General features: G+C 42.5%; 1 protein-coding gene across 1 annotated transcript in view; it reads right to left on the reverse strand.

Annotated features, from left to right (window-relative positions):
- The window catches only part of MTRR (5-methyltetrahydrofolate-homocysteine methyltransferase reductase), a 118,100-nt gene that overhangs the window by 71,226 nt on the left and 24,750 nt on the right, over positions 1-22,124 (reverse strand). The window contains exons 7-10 of the mRNA XM_043507118.1: positions 15,622-15,775; positions 13,923-13,943; positions 9,837-10,078; positions 8,663-8,764 (exon numbers count right to left, since the gene is read on the reverse strand). Of these exons, the coding sequence (XP_043363053.1) occupies positions 8,663-8,764; positions 9,837-10,078; positions 13,923-13,943; positions 15,622-15,775 (519 nt within the window). The remainder of the gene's footprint in view (positions 1-8,662; positions 8,765-9,836; positions 10,079-13,922; positions 13,944-15,621; positions 15,776-22,124) is intronic.

Here is a 22,124-nt window from a genome sequence, read left to right on the forward strand (position 1 = left end):
CCAAATACCAATCCATTTCCCCAAACTGCAGAGAGATGAGAACAGCCAGAACTGTGGGAGACCCTGGGCTGCAGAAGGAGAAGTTTTTGAAAAGTTGATAACTGACTTCAACCATAGCAGCAGTCTCTATAGTTCATACACACATACCATATATACAAGAAATAAAAACAACCAAGAAAGAAACTTGTTCATTGAAGTGTTTTAAACACAATAGATCACAAAAGCATAATCCTCCCTTTTCTTTATTATTTATACTGAGCAATTTACAAGTATAGTATTTCACAGATGAACACCACACAAACATGGAAACTGAACCACATTTCAGTTTAATTTTTTTTTCTGGGTGCCAAATTTAGGGCGTGTCAAAGGTGCTACATTAACAAGCCTAGAGACTGAATTTCTCTGGTTACTTATCACACAGCCTGGACAGGCTGAGCAGCTGCAGTTCAAGCCTCCCCTCACCATCCTACTAATGTGCCTTGAAGGGACTACACACCTCTCGGGGTGTGTAAATAGTGGACTGAACATGGAAACTGAACTACATTTTGAGTCCTCAATCCTTGGGTTTAGCTGAGCTGTGTCACTCCAGCTGGGGATTTCCACACCACAGCTGAATCCCAGTAGGTCCATTAAGGCATCTTTACAGCTCGCTTGCACCACTAGTGCAGCAAAAAAGGAAGATGGGGGCCATACAAGGGAGGATGTGGGAGGGCATATCTGGCCCTACATGTTCAGGGGTCATGAAGGATCTGGCCCTACATTGTTCTTTGACAAACCTACTATCAACTAATAATTAACAAAAAATTAAACGAGATGTTTCTATTGCCATTTAGTCAAGGCACTGCAAAGGCTGGGCAAATTAATCTTTAGTCGATGTGCTATATTGCTGATTGTAATAAATTAAGGTTACGTACTTGTAAGTGAGGTTTTTCAAGATGGACTCTGCATATTCACGCTTTTGGGATATGTGCCAGCATGCTATTGAGCTGGGCAGCCTTCGATTAGTAGTGCCTATTAGAACACTCATGCACCCCAACCCCATCCTCCCCCTCAGTGTTCGAGCATGTTCTGACATAAGGGGGTGTGCACGCGCAGCAGCGGCACCTCAGTTCTGTCCACTGCTAATCAACATCACAAAACTGGAAGATACCTCAAGCGGTTTTCTAGTCCAGTCCCCTGCAGTCAAGGCAGGACTAAGTATTATCTATACCATCCCTGCCAGCGACTGTCTAACCTGCTCTTAAAAACCTGCAATGATGGAGATTACACAACCTCCCTAGGCAATTTATTTCAGCATTTAACTACCCTGAGAGTTAGGAAGTTTTTCCTAAAGTCCAACCTAAACCGTGTGCGGCAGTTTAAGCCCACTGCTTCTTGTCCTATCCTCAGAGGTTAAGAAGAATAATTTTTCTCCCTCCTCCTTGCAACAATCTTTATCTACTTGAAAACTCTTATGTCCCCCCTCGGTCTTCTCTCCTCCAGACTAAACTAACCCAATTTTTTCAATCTTTCCTCATAGGTCATATTTTCTCGACCTTTAATCATTTTTGTTGCTTTCCTTTGGACTTTCTCCAATTTATCCACATCTTTTCTGAAATGTGGTGCCCAGAACTGAACAAAATACTGAGTAACAATGTAGAGTTGTGAGTAGTTTCAACTCTGCAGAAGAAAAAAAGAAGGAAGGTAGAGTGTGTGAATATGCGTAATTCATCTCAAAGAACTTTGGTTACAAATAACCTTCATTTCTTCTTTGAGTGTATCCTGCATGTCCCCACTCTTGGGACAGTTTAGTCAGCAGTATATATCGGAAGAGGGACAGTGGGTAAAGAGTTCTAATTAAACAAGGACTACAGAACCAATCTACCAAACTGGTCACCTGATGCTAAAACACACTGCTTAGTAAACGTATATATTGAAATCCACATGGCTGCTTTTACACATTTCAATTAGTGGGGAATGCCTTATACATGCTACAGAAGCAGCAATTCCTCTAGCTGAGTGTGCTCTCAGCAGAGCAGGAATCATAGAATATCAGGGTTGGAAGGGACCTCAGGAGGTCATCTAGTCCAACCCCCTATTCAAAGCAGGACCAATCCCCAACTAAAGGAGGAGATTGAGAGTCATTTTTATAAACTTTCCAATATACATTATCTGACCCATCTAAGATGCCATTTATGCACAAGTGTTATTTCTTTTATAGTTACCCACACATGAAACAGTTTGCATAAAAATCTAAAATCCATGGTCCTAAGTATCTTTTAGCATCCAACAGAGTAATTCTGACTTGCCATTACTTGAATGTGATCTGGGGAAAAACACTGGTAGAGTAATGGATTGATTGACATGGAAATGAAAAATTACTTTTGGTAAATTCTGTGCAGGGACAAAACTACTTTATGAAAAACTGTAAATAGAGGTCCAGTAAGACATGACGTTCACTAACTTTCCTGGTTGATGCTATTGCTATAGTCTTAATTGAAAGATGAAATAGAGAATAAATGATAAAAGTTCAAAGGGTGAAGACAATCTGTGATAACATTAAGTTTGAATTTCATGGTGGGGTATGCTTTCCCACGGGGGATAAAGATTTAATAACTCTTTCCAGAAACCTCTTAATATTATGCAAGAGTATAGCTCTATTATATAAAATGCTACAACTGTGGCTAAATATACCCCAAGTGATGTAATAGATAAACCTTTATTCTTTAAAAAAAAGAAAAGGAGTACTTGTGGCACCTTAGAGACTAACAAATTTATTAGAGCATAAGCTTTCGTGAGCTACAGCTCACTTCATCGGATGCATTTGGTGGAAAAAACAGAGGAGAGATTTATATACACACACACAGAACATGAAACAATGGGTTTATCATACACACTGTAAGGAGAGTGATCACTTAAGATAAGCCATCACCAGCAGCAGGGGGGGAAAGGAGGAAAACCTTTCATGGTGACAAGCAAGGTAGGATAATTCCAGCAGTTAACAAAAATATCAGAGGAACAGTGGGGGGTACGGTGGGGGGGGAGAAATACCATGGGGAAATAGTTTTACTTTGTGTAATGACTCATCCATTCCCAGTCTCTATTCAAGCCTAAGTTAATTGTATCCAGTTTGCAAATTAATTCCAATTCAGCAGTCTCTCGGAGTCTGTTTTTGAAGCTTTTTTGTTGAAGGATAGCCACCCTCAGGTCTGTAATCGAGTGACCAGAGAGACTGAAGTGTTCTCCAACTGGTTTTTGAATGTTATAATTCTTGACGTCTGATTTGTGTCCATTCATTCTTTTACGTAGAGACTGTCCAGTTTGGCCAATGTACATGGCAGAGGGGCATTGCTGGCACATGATGGCATATATCACATTGGTAGATGCGCAGGTGAACGAGCCTCTGATAGTGTGGCTGATGTGATTAGGCCCTATGATGGTATCCCCTGAATAGATACGTGGACAGAGTTGGCAACGGGCTTTGTTGCAAGGATAGGTTCCTGGGTTAGTGGTTCTGTTGTGTGGTGTGTGGTTGCTGGTGAGTATTTGCTTCAGATTGGGGGGCTGTCTGTAAGCAAGGACTGGCCTGTCTCCCAAGATCTGTGAGAGTGATGGGTCGTCCTTCAGGATAGGTTGTAGATCCTTGATGATGTGTTGGAGAGGTTTTAGTTGGGGGCTGAAGGTGATGGCTAGTGGCGTTCTGTTCTTTTCTTTGTTGGGCCTGTCCTGTGGTAGGTGACTCCTGGGTACTCTTCTGGCTCTGTCAATCTGTTTCTTCACTTCAGCAGGTGGGTATTGTAGTTGTAGGAATGCATGATAGAGATCTTGTAGGTGTTTGTCTCTGTCTGAGGGGTTGGAGCAAATGCGGTTATATTGTAGAGCTTGGCTGTAGACAATGGATCGAGTGGTATGATCTGGATGAAAGCTAGAGGCATGTAGGTAGGAATAACGGTCAGTAGGTTTCCGATATAGGGTGGTGTTTATGTGACCATCGCTTATTAGCACCGTTGTGTCCAGGAAGTGGATCTCTTGTGTGGACTGGTCCAGGCTGAGGTTGATGGTGGGATGGAGATTGTTGAAATCCTGGTGGAATTCCTCAAGAGCTTCTTTTCCATGGGTCCAGATGATGAAGATGTCATCAATGTAGCGCAAGTAGAGTAGGGGCATTAGGGGACGAGAGCTGAGGAAGCGTTGTTCTAAGTCAGCCATAAAAATGTTGGCATACTGTGGGGCCATGCGGGTACCCATCGCAGTGCCGCTGATTTGAAGGTATACATTGTCACCAAATGTGAAATAGTTATGGGTCAGGACAAAGTCACAAAGTTCTGCCACCAGGTTAGCCGTGACAGTATCGGGGATACTGTTTCTGACGGCTTGTAGTCCATCTTTGTGTGGAATGTTGGTGTAGAGGGCTTCTACATCCATAGTGGCTAGGATGGTGTTTTTAGGAAGATCACCAATGGACTGTAGTTTCCTCAGGAAGTCAGTGGTGTCTCGAAGATAGCTGGGAGTGCTGGTAACGAAGGGCCTGAGGAGGGAGTCTACATAGCCAGACAATCCTGCTGTCAGGGTGCCAATGCCTGAGATGATAGGGCGTCCAGGATTTCCAGGTTTATGGATCTTGGGTAGCAGATAGAATACCCCAGGTCGGGGTTCTAGGGGTGTGTCTGTGCGGATTTGTTCTTGTGCTTTTTCAGGGAATTTCTTGAGCAAATGCTGTAGTTTCTTTTGGTAACTCTCAGTGGGATCAGAGGGTAATGGCTTGTAGAAAGTGGTGTTGGAGAGCTGCCTAGTAGCCTCTTGTTCATACTCCGACCTATTCATGATGACGACAGCACCTCCTTTGTCAGCCTTTTTGATTATGATGTCAGAGTTGTTTCTGAGGCTGTGGATGGCACTGTATTCTGCATGGCTGAGGTTATGGGGTAAGCAATGCTGCTTTTCCACAATTTCAGCTCGTGTACGTCGGCGGAAGCACTCTATGTAGAAATCCAGGCTGCTCTACGTAGAAGAATGAATGGACACAAATCAGACATCAAGAATTATAACTTTCGAAAACCAGTTGGAGAACACTTCAATCTCTCTGGTCACTCGATCGCAGACCTAAGAGTGGCTATCCTTCAACAAAAAAGCTTCAAAAACAGACTCCAACGAGAGACTGCTGAATTGGAATTAATTTGCAAACTGGATACAATTAACTTAGGCTTGAATAGAGACTGGGAATGGATGAGTCATTACACAAAGTAAAACTATTTCCCCATGGTATTTCTCCTCCCCCCCACCCCACCCCACCACCCTCTGTTCCTCTGATATTCTTGTTAACTGCTGGAATTAGCCTACCTTGCTTGTCACCATGTAAGTTTTTCCTCCTTTCCCCCCCCTGCTGCTGGTGATGGCTTATCTTAAGTGATCACTCTCCTTACAGTGTGTATGATAAACCCATTGTTTCATGTTCTCTCTCTCTCTGTGTGTGTGTGTGTGTGTGTGTATATAAATCTCTCCTCTGTTTTTTCCACCAAATGCATCCGATGAAGTGAGCTGTAGCTCACGAAAGGTTATGCTCTAATAAATTTGTTAGTCTCTAAGGTGCCACAAGTACTCCTTTTCTTTTTGCGAATACAGACTAACACGGCTGCTACTCTGAAACCTTTATTCTTTGGAAATAATATGGATTGAATAGGAGCCGACATAGGATCAATAACCTTATCCGATACCTACAATGGAAATCTTTTCCATTTTAAATCATAACATTTTCTATTAGTTGTCTTGTAGCATTAAGTAAAACATGTATATCTACATCTCTAATTCTGTCAGAATCTTATTGCTTACATTATCAGACCCAACGAAAGTAGACCTGGATGATGCTCTTTCCATTGCTGCGGTGATAGAAGATCCAGTGACAAACAAGCATCTGTAGTTCCCTTTGAAAAGAAGGAACAAGACTGCGTACCACTACTGTCACGGCCATGCAGGGGTGACAAGTATCATCTTGGCTGATCTTTACAACCTTCAGCATTGAAGAGAATGGTGGGAAAGCATATACATTAGATCTGTACCCCAAATGAGGAGGAATGCATCTGTTAGAGTAAGTGTTCACTCCTGCTCTTGAACAAAAACAGTACATTTGGTGTTAAATCTTTTGGCACATGTCTATATCTGGAGTGCCCAAAAATAACAAAAATGTCCCAGATCACAGAGTCTTTCAATGACCATTTATACATCTGGGAAGAGTCTCCGCTTAGTTGATCAGCAAACTGGTTAAGACATCCTGCCACATGCAGAGGCACTGTGTAAATCTCATGAAGTATACACCAATCCCAAAGTTTCATTGCTTCCTTGCAAAGTTATCACGAGCAGGGTCACCCCTGTTTACATGATATATTGCTGTCATATTATCTGTGGCCACTTGAACCACAGATCCTTGCATTTGTGGGGAAGAATGAGTTGAGTATCAAATGAATTGCTCTTAACTCCAGAACAATGAGATGAAGGTGACGCTACTCTTTATTCCAGGGACTTCTTGTTACAAAATTGTTGAGGTGCGTACACCCAGCCTGTTTTTGAGATGTCTGTTTTAATTATCATGGAAAAAGAGAGGGCTGAGCATCACTCAGCTCCATACATTTTCTTGGTCCATCCAGCACAAGAAAGTTTTCTGGATTTTCTCTGGAACATTAGATTCACATTTGTATTTACAGGTCTGAAGTTTCTTGCTAACCAGGGTTGAAGAGGTCTCATCTTTAGTATTGCATAAGCTGTGACTGATGTCACTGATGCCATAAGAACCGGTGGGAAGAGGAAGAACTTTACCTTCTAAGATTGACTCTGAAGGAGAGAACAATTAGTAGATTTCATCTTCAGGAATTTCTCCTCCAAAAGGTCAGCTTTTGCCATTTTGGAGTCAAGAAGTGCTCCTAAGAAAAGGACATTTTGTGAAAATGTCAGAGATTTCTTTTTGTTTATCAAAAATGCCAATCTTTGGAACAGAGAGCATATTAACTGAGCAATTCCTTCAGTTAGTCTTTAGAAGCTACTTTTAGGAGCCAATCATCTAAATACGGAAAAACAAAAGCCTCCTGTCTTCTCAGAAAAAGCTGCCACTACAGATAGTCAGGTTGTAAAGACTTTGGGTACTGTAAAAAGACCAAAAGGGAGGACCCTGTATTGGAAAAGGTCCTGCACTATGGAAAAACAAAGACCCTTTCTGTGTGATGGTCTTAACATATGAAAGTCAGCTTCTTTGAGATTGAGAACAGCAAAGCAATCTAGATAGGAGAGGGAGGAGATAATGGATTCTGGAGTTGTACATCTAAAGGTTTCGCTTCAGAACGTTCTGTTTAGCCTCCTCAGATCCAGGATTGGCTGAAGACATCTTTCTTTGGAATTACGAAACAGTGTTAGCAGAAAGTGAAGGTTACTTACTGTAACTGGAGTTCTTTGAGATGTATGATCCCTATTTGTATTCCACACATGCAGGCCATGCACGCAAGTCCAGAACTTCTTCAAAGCAGCTTCCATTGGCTCACACATGCACAGTAGCTCTCCTAGTCTTCCCAACCAAGAATATAACAGGCAGTGTGGGTCAATACCCCTCCAGTTCTTCTTCTTACCACAAATCCAACAGGATCTGAAGCAGAGCATATGGTGGTGAAGGAGGGGAATACAAATAGGGACCACACATCAAGAACCTCCAGTTACAGTAAGGAGACTCCATTTCTTGAGTGATGGTCCCTATGTGTATTTCACGTATGGGTGATTGGCAAGCAGTGTTCAGACAGGAGGCTGGTGAGGAAGCTGGCAGCAAAGATGCCTGCAATACTGATGATTCCACTGCTTCAGCAGCCACAGCACGAACTAGAGTGTAGTGCATCGCAACCGTGTGGATCAAACTTGAGGTGGCTGCTCTACAGATGTCCTGCAACAGAACATCTGAAAGGGATGCCATGGACGCAGCTTGTGCTCACGTGGAATGAGCTGTGACACCCCCAAGGGGAGGAATATTTGCTATGTTGTAGCACTCTAAGATTCACCTTGAGACCCACTTAGAAATCCCTTAGCAGGATATGGCTTGCCCACACAATCTCTTTGCTATGGTGATAAAGAGTCTCAATGATTTCCTAATGGGCTTGATTCTTTGCAGGTAGAACGCCAGGACACACTGCATATCAAGAGAGTGAAGTCTCTTGTCTTCAGAGGAAGCATGGGGTTTTGGGGAAGATACAGGTAAGTAACATTTAATTGACGTGGAGCTCAGAAACAATCAAGCGGAGAAACTTGGGATGTAGTCAGAGAGAAACCTTTTCTTCGTGAAACACTTTATAAGGAAGGTCCACCATATGGCTGTGAGCTTGCTAACCCTCCTAGCTGAGGTGATAGCTACTAAGAATGCCACCTTCATGAACAGGTGGGCCACGGTACAAGTCTTCATGGGTCTGAAAGAGGACTAGTGATCTTGGACAGGACAATGTTAAGGTCCCACTGAGGGGTAGGTTTAAACATTTGTGGGAAGGTCCTGATCAGGCCTTTCATGAATTGTACTGTAGTGGGGCGAGTAAAGCTCGAGCGTCCTTCCACTGGAGTGAGAAAGGCACTAAATCACTGCTAGCAGTACTCTTAGTGAACGGAGCGAGAGACCTGAAGTTTTCAGGGACAGGAGATTGTTTTAGACTATCAGGATGCTTACAGTATCTGGAAAATTGATGTAATTGTGCCCAGGCTGAAAAGCATCTCCACTTGGCCCGATAGTGGTTCTAGTAGACTCTTTTCTATTCTCGTTTATGATCACCTAAAGGGGAGCAAAACACAAGCATTCTATTTCTCATGCTCACTCAAGAACCAGGCCATGAGGTGGAGAGCGCCCACTTTGGGATGCTTGGTCTTCCTCCCATCCTGGGTCAGTAGATCCGGGAACAGACAGATTCCAATTGGTGGGATGGCACACACTGTTAAAAGTTCTATGAGCAGAATGTCTGGGCCAGTGGGGTGTTTGGGAATGATGTCGGTTTTGTTGCAGCATATCTTCCCTATGACCTGTGAAAGCAGAGGAACGGGAGGAAAGGAATATCCGAGGCTCTTCGTCCAGGACATCAGCAGAGCATAACCTTAATTTGTCTGCCAGGGAGTTGTGAATACCGGGAAGACACAATGACTATACAGTGATGCAGTTCCTGACACACCAGTTCCAAAGTCTGGTGGCTTCCTGGCAGAGGGGACAAGATCTTGCTTATCCCTGTCTGTTTATATAGACTATCTTAATGATTTTGTCCAACATTACCTGAACATAGTGAGTGAACATAAGTGGAAGGAAGGCCTTGCATACAAAGCGGACCACTCAGTTCTTCTGGTCTCTCGTGGGGTCCAGGTGCCCTGAGCAGTGTGATTGTCCAGGTGAGAACCTCACCCTCGAAGGGAGAGCTGTCACAACGGTGGCCCTGAGTGTGGGAGTTCTGAAGGAAACTCCCACCATGACTTTTTCTGGGTTGAACCACCACATTCAGAAGGTGATAACTGGTGGGAATTATTACCCTAGAGTTGATGTGGTCATTATTTGGTTGATAGATCCAGTGGAGTTAAGCCTGCAAGCATTACACAAGTGGAGTCTGGCAAAAGGAGTCATGCAGCCATATGGCCTAACAGTGAGCAGCACTTATGCACTGTTATTTGTGGTCTGTAGGTGATGTGTGAAATCAGGTTGTTCATGGTAGGAAGCCCTTTTGAGGGGAGGAATGCTCTTGCAGAAATAGAGTCCAACCTTCCCCCATAAAGTTTATCAACCTTGTGAGTAACAAACAGACTTTTCTTTGTTTATGCAAAGGCCTAGGGCTGCTAAAACTTGTATGAGAAACCCTGTCGCCAACCTGACCTCCTGACGAGATCGGTCTTTCAGGAGGCAGTCGTCCAGATATGGGAATACCATATAGCCCTGGCATTTCATCTGAATGGCTACCACAGACAAAACCTTTGTAAATACTCTGGGCTCCATAGCCAGCCCAAAGGGGAGGATTTGAATCTGGAAGTGTTCCTGGCTTACCATAAAAAGCAGGAACTTCCTCTGTGATGGGTGAACGTCCACATGGAAATGTGTCCTTCATATCAAAAGCTGCAAACCACATCTTTTCATGAAGGGAGGGGATTATAGATGCCACCATAATCATCTGAAACTCCATCTTTGGAATAAAAATGTTGAGTTGCCAAGGGTCCGGGATGGGTGTCCACCCTCCCTATGGGGGGGGGGGCAGGAGATTAGGAAATAAGAGGGAGAAGAACCCTCTCCCATAGTAATGAGACAAAACACATTCTATTGCCCCTCGGTGTAAAAGAGATTATCCTTCCATTGAACAATTATCTCTTGTAGGCCTTGCTGGAATACTAGGCATAACTAAAAGTACGATCCAAAGGCTGTGAACCAGTGTAGGCCTGGCCTTGGCAAAACACCACCACACAGGTACTAGCTAACACCAAGTAAGCACATTCCTGACTGGAGAAGACAGTACAAAAACACACATCTCTCAAATAGCTATGTAAACGTTTTCCTAAAAGATGGTACAAGAACACACTGACCCCTTGTAAGAAAAGGATGGGATGACAGGATAATGGATAAGGATGTTTTGTTTGAACTAGTAGGGTATAAAGATAAGGGTGATAACTAATACTTAACTTGCTTGTATCAACAAAACAAAAGGAAAAGTCATAGGAGCAGCTTTGTCCTAGCCTATGGAACAGGATCCTGGTGTCCCGACTGAGCTGGTATCATTGTCATGGGCATACACATTAGTGTACCTGTAGATCTTATGGGACGCTAATACCGTGCTTTGTCAACAATAATTCTGGCTGAGCACCTTCGCCATTGAACCAAGCCTATGGCCTTTCTGCTGAATTACATCGAAGTCTGCTGAATTAACATGGTGTGAGCTGCACTAGTAGGTAGTGCATCAAATCTCCAAGAACAGCAACAGCAGCAACAACAATGCTGCAGCAATAACAACATGCCACAGCACCAAGTGGGGGGACCAGCAAGGGAGTTTGTGAGGAGGGAAAGACAGAAACTCTATGACGTATCCCTGGTGGATAATCTCCAGAACCCATAGTAATCTTGTTCCAGTTGTGGGCAAAGAGTGTGAGATGGCCCCCAAAAGGTGACAGGGTCAGGGTGCTTTGCATCAGTGAGGTACACAAGTCTCAACCAATATGTCTAAAGTGGCTCTTGTCTGATGGCTGAGAGTGAGTAGAGGTTGTGGCAGTAGAGGGGGCCAAGAAGCGAGGCCTCTGAATCTTTTAGCATATGCGCAGAGTCTCAGCTGTGCGCTGGAAATGAGGTGCATAAGGAGGGAGTGACCTCAGGCTATAAGATTGCCTTGGGTGTTTCCTCCTGGGGGCTGGAGTATAAATCCCCAGGGAACGCAGAGTCAATCTAAAATCTTTTAGTGAATGGAGGGACTCATCCATGTTCTCTTTGAAGAGATTCAGCTAATCAAAAGGGAGGCCCTGGGTGGTGTTTTGGACCTCCCTCAGAAACCCTAACAGTTGCAGCCAGGAATCCCTCCTCATGACTAAACTAGCAGCCAAACTTCTGGAAGCTGTGTCCACTGCATTGACTGAAGCCTGGAGGGCTACTTGTGCCACTAGCTTCCCTTCATCTAAAATAGACAGAAATTGAGCTCTGTCTTCTGTGAGAAGCTCGTCTCCGAAGCTTGCAAGCTTGGAATAAGTATTAAAATTGTATTTCGCTAACACCACTTGGAAGTTAGCGACATGAAATTGCAGGCCTCTGGAGAAGACCTTCCTCCCCGAGAGGTCCAGTCTTTAGAGCCTTTATCTGCCATTTTAGAGTGTAACTGAGCCCTTTCAAACAGCTACCTGAATCACTAGCAAGCTGGGGGCAGAATGAGAGAATAAGAATTCATCCCCTTTCGCAGGAACAAAATACTGTTTCTCAGTGTAGAGGCCCAGGATGCTGGTGTTAAGGGTCCTGGACCTCCTCTAATGGGGTCTGTATGTCACTGACAACTCTTTCTAACAGCTCTTGGTACCAGCAGTGGTTATCCAGTGGAGAAGGCAAAGGAGTGACTACCTCATCCAAGGAAGATGAAGACACAACCGTCGGAACTGTTGGTACTTGCGCATCCGGTTCCTCCATCTCTTCCTTGTACCCTGACAGAACTAGCTGGCAAGAGGGAGAGGAGTGGTATAATTCTTAAGAGTGGCCCGGATGCCTGCCATAATGATCCCATGGACCCCAATAAGGCAAGAAAGAGGGACTGATCAGCTGTGGGGGACCCTAAGCAAATTGGTACCAATGACTCGGGGCGGGGCGGGGGGGGAAGAGGGCAGGAAGAGCAGGGGGTCATACCCAACAGAATGGCAAGTGTAACCCCTCCTTGACTATCAGCGCTCAACTGGCTCTGCGGATATACTGTTGTGACCATCTCCTTTCGTTTATCAGAGTCCAAGAACTGCTCCATCAATAGCAGGGGTGCTGTTGTACCAAGCCACTCCTGCCAGATGGTTGGAGGTGAGACAGCTCCTGGGACAATGATGTAGACTCCTCCTCTGGAGTAAGGACATCCCTCAGGAGGTCTGGGCCAAAAAGAAGTGGAGTCTGTGGGTTAGGGAGGAATATATCTTCCAGTGTTATACAATTCTCGATACACCCAGGTGTCCAGGGGGTTCCTGCAGTTAAGTCTGAAATGTGGTGCATCTGTAGTGACTAGATTGTCTTGAGATAGACAAGGCGGTACTGACAATGGGTCCAGACCAGCAATTGTAGACTGAACCGGAGAATGTCTGTCTATCCTTTCGCTCAGTACCAAGGTGACCAAAGGAAATGGCAGTTCTCTCTTTTTCTCTTCACTCATGCAGAGCCCTGAAAGAAGAGAGTCTTTGGGCTTCGGTGTTGAGGGCTCCACTCCAAGACATGTGCTTGGAAGGGCCCTGCTGGTCAGTTGAGGCTGATGTAGCATCAACCCACCAAGGAGAGCAGTGCAGGAAAAAAAGCTGTCTTCAAGACTGAGCTTGATAAATTTATGGAGGGGATTGTATGATGAGACTGCCCACAACAGCATGTAGCCGATCCACAACTGCTAGTAGTAAATATTCCCAATGGCTTGTGATGGAACATTAAATTGGGAAGGCTCCGAGTTACTACAGAGAATTCTTTCCCAAGTGTCTGTCTGCTGGGTCTTGCCAAAATGCTCAGGGTCCAAATGACCGCTATATTTGGGGTCAGGAAGGAATTTCCCCCTGGTGGGTTTTCACCTTCCTCTGCAGCATGGGGTATGGGTCACTTGCACGTTTAAACTAGAGTAAATGGTGGAGTGTCTGTAACTTGAAGTCTTAAATCATAATTTGAGGATTTCAGTAACTCAGCTAAAGGTTACGGTTCTATTACAGGAATGGGTGGATGAAGTTCTGTGGCCTGCAATATGCAGGAGATCAGACTAGATGATCATGATGGTCCCTTCTGGCCTTGAAATGTACGAGTCTTTGAGAATGAGAAGTGATCAGACAGCAGAGTAGAGTGCAGAATGTTGTTGTTGAGAGCAGACACAGTAAAATACAATGGGCCAGTCGTATAGCGAGGCTCATTGACAATCGATGGACTGCAGCTGTTGCTGAGTGGTACCCACGGGAACTGAACGCCCACTCGTTCAAAGAGATGGGAAAATTTAATCATGAAAAGACATGGCTGCACACGGAAAAGGAAGGCCAGGATATGAGAAGAATGGAAGACGTGTTGTGATGGGTGCAATCTATACAAGGGTAGAAGGACCGATTAAATCAAGGTGATTTCAAAATACCTGTCATCAAGTATGTCTGTAATAGTACAGACAACAAAAAAAGATTCCTCCAGGAGCAGAGAGTTAAAGAAACCCTGACAACCCAGTTCCTGTTCCTCTGTTATGCTATTGTAACACCTCAGTCTGGGTGTGTCAGATGCTGAGCACATCTTGGAGGGAACTCTGCTCCTCCAGTCTTTAGTCAATTCTTTGTTTTTTTGCCCTTGCCCCCTCCCCCCCAGGGTTACCATATTTTAAGGTTCCCAAATAGAGGACACTGCCGGGGGGAAAGAAGAGAGGGAACTGCAAGGTGAGTCGAATTCGTGGGGATATTTGGGGGCTGCTGGATGTGTGTGCGTACACACACACACACACACACACACACACACACTGGGAAGGGGCATTTGGAGGGTACTGAAAGGAGTTATATGGGACCCCCCTGACCCAGACACCCACACACCAGCTTCTCCCCCATCCCCGGAGCTTAGCCAAGGGGCCACACTTTCACACCCCTCCCCTTAGAGCCCAGCCACAGGCTCCAACCTGTCCAGCTTCATTACTGTCATGCAGAGATGACCCGTAGCTGCTGGTAGCGATGGGGCACAATTTAAAGGTTCAGCCACTCCCGGAACAACTCGAGTCATGTGCCTCTCTCCAGTTACCCTCAGTCTCACCTCCCAGAAAGCAGCAGGCCCTCCATGGAGCTCCCCATGGGGTGCAGCTCACTGGCTCTGGCAGCTGCCACTCAGGGAGGGGGCCTGGCTGCACCACGTGACCGAGCAAAGCTGGCAAACCTGGGAACCACAACCTGCCCACATCTCCCGTGCAGGCGCACTGCGAGATGGGGAGTTGGGCTCTCCCAGGTTCAGTGACGCCCAGTGGTGGCCAGCAGCTCTGCAGTGCCAATTATGGTGGTGGTGGGGGGAGGGGGAGGGAAATGAAATGCTGTGCAGAATTCCCTGAGGAGTAGGATCTGAGCCTGGAGCCAGCCTCTTATTTTCATTTTCCTTAGAAATTTAGAAAAAAAAGTCTTAGAGATTTCAGAACAGGAGATTTTAACTCACAAGACTTCTAACAGAAGGAGGGCCTGGAGCTTGTTCTGCCTCTTCCTTCTAGTTCATGGTGTGAAAGAAAAACAAATAGTTCAAGGAGTAGGAGAATGCCCTTTTCCTAAACATTTTAGGCATGGAGCATGGGCATCTGAAGCTGGGAAAACTGTGTGATAAGATGCACATCTTTTAAATCCATATTTCTTGATCTTTGGAGCCACCATAGCTAAGTAACAGTAATACTAATACTAACACTAACATTAACTATTTACAAATGTCTAATTATTTAAAAAGTAAGGCACCTATCTTACTAAGGATCTTGAATCCAAAAAAATGCTCACATCTAGTCATGTGGCTGAAAGGAACTGAGGGAGCACCCACTGCCATGCCATCTTGTACAGCCCCTTCTCAGAATGTGCTAGAACCCTGAGGGAAGGGGCAAGGAGGAATGTTCAAACAGGCAATACTAGTAGAAGGTTGCACTGGTCAGAAGCACTAGTCAGCACATATCCAATATGCAATATGCAAAGGACACTCGAAGCAGAGCACACAGATTTAAAAATTGCAAATGTAATCTTAATAAAATAAATTTGTTTCACCAGAACAGGCACCTGATTGTTAGAGAGATACCTAGTAAAATCATGGCCAGTGTTTTGCACACCCATCCCCGCACCTTTTTTAAGTGCCAATAATATTAAATGACCAAATGTCCTAACAGTTGAAAAATTCAAGCCAAAATGTTCACACCTATGAGCTTCCATTATATTTAAATAGGCAAACAAGCATTATTTGTTGATGAATAGTGCATTATACATTACCTTTCTTTTTAGTGGCTTGTTTAATCTTTAAGCAAACAACACACTCTTTCCTTTCTGAAAGTCCCAAGATATGAAGAAGTTCTTGCACCTCCCTGGGATTGTTGGGGCATATGACACAGAAGGCATCTCCAGGTTGGTAGGAAAATGTTGTTTTCTGTTACAAGATAAAGATTTTTTTTTTTTTAAAATAAAGCTGTGTAATAAACCATGGCCCATACTCTCCATACCCATAAAACAAAATCCTGCTGTTTAAGACCACCCCATCATTTTATATTTTTATTATATTTGGTCCTGGTACATCAGAAATCTAAGCATGTAACCTTTTCTTTTTAAATTTAAGCTTTCTATTTAGGAAACCTATTTTCTTACTGGTTGAAGAGTTTTTCAAATATATAATAAGCCCAGTTAAACAGTTTATGCAGAAAAAAAAGTGTTTAGAAGGAGATTGGTATATACAAGAGGCCCCAATTCATCATTAGCTATGTATACTGTTTTTTTTATGTCTGGAGAACTAAATAATATGGCTACCACAAGGCTACTACTCTAAAACCTAAATAAATACTGAACCTTCGTGGTGAACAATTTACATAAATTTGTTACCCTTAACAGAAAATTAGCAGGTTAAAGTACTTTGGTGAATGGTGATTATAATGATATACAATTACTTCCTTTTCCTGAGAAAATTAGCACAAGTAAGAGAGAAATTCAAAGAAAATTAAACATAAAACTAGATCTCTGAATATAAATAAGAGGTTGTAGTCTCTTTATTTGGCTGAGGTGCATGATGTTAACTAATGACTTAATCCTAAGCGAAGGTACATGATGCTAATGAATGCTTAAGTCTTAAGTGGAGTAGCGTATCTGATTCAAGAGGTGAATATAGCTGAACCGATTGCTAACAGCAACCATAGTATAATTAAATTTAATATCCTTGTGGGGCCCAAAGAAGCCCACCACAGTAGCACAAAACTACACAAAACCAAGGAAACTAGTTAAAAGGTACAGACACAAAAAGTGAAATGTCTGTAAGATGCATAGAAACCTTTTAAAAAAAACATAATAGAGGCTCAGATTAAATATATACTCCAAATTAAAAAAATATAGTAAGAGGACCAAAAATGTACTATCATGATTAAACAAAGTAAAATAAGTGGTTAGAGGCAAAACGGCATCCTTTTAAAAAAAAAAAAAAGAAAGTTAAATCATACTTAGGAAAACATAAAGGAGCATAAACTCTAGCAAGTCAAAAGGTAAAGCATAATTAGGCATGCCAAAAAAAAAAAAAATGAAAAACTGACAAATGAAAAACCAATTTTTTGTCTTTGAAGTACATCAGAAGCAGGAAGCCTGTCAAACAATTATTGGGGCCACTGAACAACTAAGGTGCTAAAGGAGCATGCAAGGAAGACAGGATCATTGTGGAGAAGCTAAACACATTTTTTGCATCAGTTTTCACTGCAGAGGATGAGAGGAAGATTCCCACACCCGAACCATTCTTTTTTTGGTGACAAATCTGAGGAAGTTTCCCAAGATGGTTTTGGAACAAATCAAGAAATTAAACAGTAATAAGTCACCCGGACAACATGGCATTAACCCAAGAGTTCTGAAGGAACTCAAATACAAAATTGCACAATACCTAACTGTGGTATGTAACCTATCATTTAAATCAGCTTCTGCATCTGATAACCACAGGATAACGAATGTTACACCCCAAATTTTTAAAATGGTCCCAAAGGCGATCCTGGTAATTACAGGCTGGTAAGCTTACATTCAATACCAGGCAAACTGGATGAAACTATAGTAAAGAACAGAATTATGAGACACACAGATGAACACAATTTGTTGGGGGAAGAGACAACATGGCTTTTGTAGAGGGAAACCAGGCCTCCCCAATGTATAAGAATTCTTTAAGGGGGTTAACAAATATGAAGACAAGGTGATTCAGTGGATATAGCGTACTTGAACTTTCAGAAAACCTTTGACAAGGTTCTTCACTAAAGACTCTTAAGCAAAGTAAGCAGTAATGGGATAAGAAGGAATGTCCTCTCATGGCTCAGGAACTGGTTAAAAGACAGGAAACAAAGGGTAGGAATAAATGGTCAATTTTCAGAATAGAGAGGTAAATAGCAGTGTCCCTCAGGGATCTGTACCAGAATCAGTGCTGTTCAACATATTCATAAATGAGCTTGAAAAAGGGATAAACAACGAGGTGGCAAAATTTGCAGATGATATAAAATTGCTCAAGATAGTTAAGTCCAAAGCAGACTCTGAAGAGTTATAAAGGAATCTCAAAAACAGGGTGACTGGGGATTAAGATGGCACATGACACACAAGCCCCTTCATGCTTCGACTACCATTCCAGAGGACATGCTTCCATGCTGCTGATGCTCGTTTTAAAAAAAGGGGGGGGGATTAAATTTGTGACTGAACTCCTTGGGGGAGAACTGCATGGCTCCTGCTCTGTTTTACCCACATTCTGCCATAAATTTCATGTTATAGCAGTCTTGAATGATGACCCAGTATGTTGTTAGTTTTAAGAACATTTTCACTGCAGAGTTGACCTCCCCCCCCCCAAAAAAAAAAACAAACAAAACAAAACAAAGTAGGTACCAATGTGAGATTTCTAAAGATAGCTACAGCACTGGACCCACGGTTTAAGAATCTGAAGTGCCTTCCAAAATTTGAACATGCTTTCAGAAGAGTTAAAAGAGCACCAATCCATTGGGGAAACTACAGAACCTGAACCACCAAAAAAGAAAATCGACCTTCTGCTGGTGGCATCTGACTCGGATGATGAAAATAAATGTGCCTCGGTCCGCACTGCTTTGGATTGTTATTGAGCAGAACCCATCATCAGCATGGACGCATGCCCTCTGGAATGGTGGATGAAGCATGAATATGAATCTTTAGCGCATCTGGCATGTAAGTATTTTGCAACGCCAGCTACAACAGTGCCATGTGAATGCCTCTTCTCACTTTCAGGAGACATTGTACACAAAAAGCAGGCAGCATTATCTCCTGAAAATGTAAACAAACTTGTTTGAATGATTAGCTGAAGAAGAAGTAGGACTGAGTGGACTTTTAGGCACTAAAGTTTTACATTGCACTTAAAAAACAAAACAGTTTTTTTTGTATATTATTCTATATTTGTAAGTTCAACTTTCACGATAAAGAGATTGCACTACAATACTTGCATTAGGTGAATTGAAAAATACTATTTCTTTTGTTTTTAACAGTGCAAATATTTGTAATAAAAAATATACAGTGAGCACTGTACACTTTGTATTCTGTGTTGTAACGGAAATCCACATATTTGAAAATGTAGAAAATATTCAAAGCTATTAAAATAAATGGTATTCTAGTCTTGTTTAACCGTGCGATTAATCACGATTCATTTTTTTAATCTCACAATTGTGATTACTTTTTTTAATCACTTGACAGCCCTGATGCAAAAGTAGTGCACTTGGGAAAACAATCTCAACTATACAAACAAAATGATAGGATCGAAATTAGCTGTTACCACTCAAGAAAGATCTTGGAGTCATTGTGGATACTTCTCTAAAAACATCCACTCAATGTGCAGTGCCAATCAAAAAAGCCAACAATGTTATGAACAATTGGGAAAGGGATAATCAGACAGAAAATATCATACCACCACTACATAAATCCATGGTACGCCGACACCTTGAATAGTGCTTGCACTTCTGGTCACCTGATCTCAAAAGAGATATATTAGAATTGGAAAAGATACAGAGAAAGGACAAGAAAAATGAGTTAGGGGTATGGAACAGCTTTCCGTATGAGAAGAGATTAGAAAGACTGGATTTTTTCATTTTAGAAAAGAAATGACTAAGAGGGGATATGATAGAGGTCTATACAATTGTGACTGGTGTGGAGAAAGTGAAGAAGAAAGTGTTGTTTACTCCTTCACATAACACAAAGACCAGGGATCACCCAATGAAATCAATAAACAGCATGATTAAAACAAACAGAAGGAAGTACTTTACATAACACACAGTCAACCTGTGGAACTCATTGCCAGGAGATGTTGTGAAGGACAAAAGTATAACATTGTTCAAAAAAGAATTAGATAAGTTCATGGAGGATGGGTCCATCAAGGGCTATTAGCGAAGATGGTCATCGATGCAACCCCATGAGGCGGGTGTCCCTAGCCTCTGAATGCTATAAGCTGGGAATGGATGACAGCGGATGGATCACTCAATGATTGCCTGTTCTGTTCATTCCCTCTGAAGCACATGGCATTGGCCACTGTCAAAAGACAGGATACTGAGCTAGAGTGACCATTAGTCTGACCCACTATGGACTTTCTAATGTTGTTCTTATGAAACTCCAGCCTGCAGACAGTGTGCAGGCAACAACAATAATAAAAACATTTATTCATAAGGTGCGTCAGGCAAAAAGGACTGTCATCCTAACAATAGAGGCCCAAATTTTCAAATAAGTGCATGCACTTTTGAGCTTGACTTAGGAGTGCAAATCTTCTGGATGTGCATGTAAATTGGGGTTGCACACACAAGAGTGCATACTCGCTTAGGTACTGACCTGTTTGTTTGTTAAATTATTCTGCCCCAAATTTTCAAACTCTAATTGTAACCAAGCAAGCACTTCTGAAAAAGTCCTATTGAAATGAAAAATAATTAAACCAATAGGATTCAAGAGCCTACAGAAGTTACTTGAAGGACCTACAGAATTGAACAGACTGTGATATCACTGCAGTAGAATTCTATAGGTTGTCTGTATGGAGTACATTGATAAAAATGCTATCTTTATTTAAACGATAGCCATACAATACCACCTAGCTTGTGTATGGTGCTTTTCCTCTAGTTTTCCCTGAGTAAAGCCAAGTCATTCTATTTTTACAACTAGGAAAATAGAGGTAGAGACTTTAAGTGCTATGGAGACACAAAGAAAGTGTGTCAGAACCAGAATTAGACTCAGGAATTCCTAGCCTCCTGTCTTGTGCCCATATCACTTGACCGGGCCTCATTCCTGCTACACAGTGCTAGTAAGATCAATGCTTGCATGCATTAAGTATCATGGAATACCAGTTTTACCTTATTACTCAGTGTTTCAAAACATCTTCAAAGTTGTGTATTCATGGAATCTTTTTGTTATTTTTACTGGAATCAACTTTTCCCCTCATTTTCCTCATTTCTGGTTACTTTAACCCCTTTCTTTTATTGTCAGAATCTTCCACAAAACCAGTCTCACTCAATCCAAAATTAATGGAAGTCACTGTGATGTTAATGTGGCTTTAAGAGAATGAACAGAATCTCCAGGATGTGGGAGCTGACAGCTGGAAGAGGCCGTTGGTTTGAAGTTAAACTGAGAGACTGACCCGAGTTCAGATGCTCTGTATATATATTAACTATTAATAAAGACAGTTAATTTACGAGCAATGAATTATTATTAATCATTATTATTATTATTATTATTATTATTAAAGACTAGAGAGACAACGCTGATGAGATAATATCTTTTATTGGACCAACTTCTGTTGGTAAGAAGTTGTGATGGAAACCTATGAGGAGTTTAGGCCATCTGTCCGTGCAGAATGTCCATGGGGTGGGTTTGTGGGAGACGAGTTTGTAGAGTTTCTCTTGGAGTTGTTTGGGGAAGGATTTGATGATATCCGTAAGTTCCTCGGTAAATTGTGATGTGAGGTCTTCTTTGAATTCTTTCTAGTAGATGGTGTCAGAGAGTTGTCTTTTGGCCTCGTTAATGTAGTCATCACGGTTGAGGACTACAATGGCACCCCCTTCATCTGCTGGTTTCATCACTATCTGGTAGTTACATCTCAGGGTCTGTATGGCCGTCCTTTTGGTGGTAGAGAGATTATGGTAGATATGTTTGTGATGTTTCACAAAGCAATCCTCTATGTCTGACCTATCAGTCCTCATCCTCAAAGGAAACCTACACAACACTTTCAGAAGACAAGCCTGGGAGCTTAAATTCGTAATTCAGCTAGGCACTAAAAATCATGGACTAAATAGACACTGCATTTATGGCTTATTACAACAATCAGTAACCCACTAACCCCTTCTTTTTGTTCTCTGACTACAGAGGTGTTATCAGGACTGTCATAACTATAAAGGGAAGGGTAACCACCTTTCTGTATACAGTACTATAACACCTGTAAAGGGTTAAGAAGCTACGGTAACCTCGCTGGCACCTGACCCAAAATGACCAATGAGGGGGACAAGATGCTTTCAAAACTGAAGGGGGGGGGGGAGAAAAGGCTTTTGTCTGTCTGTGTGATACCTTTGCCGGGAACAGATCAAGGATGCAAGCCCTCCAACTCCTGCAAAGTTAGTAAGTAATCTAGCTAGAAAATGCGTTAGGGTTTCTTTGTTTTTGGAGTCTTTTTGAAACTTAAGGTTTTGCCTAGAGGGATTCTCTATGTTTTTGTTAGGTGAGATAAGTTAAACATGAAGCAGTTATACCAACTGAACCAAAGTTAGGCCAAGAAAGGCTGCTGGGAA

Source organism: Dermochelys coriacea, chromosome 2 (assembly GCF_009764565.3).
Source record: "Dermochelys coriacea isolate rDerCor1 chromosome 2, rDerCor1.pri.v4, whole genome shotgun sequence".
Lineage (NCBI taxonomy): Eukaryota > Metazoa > Chordata > Testudines > Dermochelyidae > Dermochelys > Dermochelys coriacea.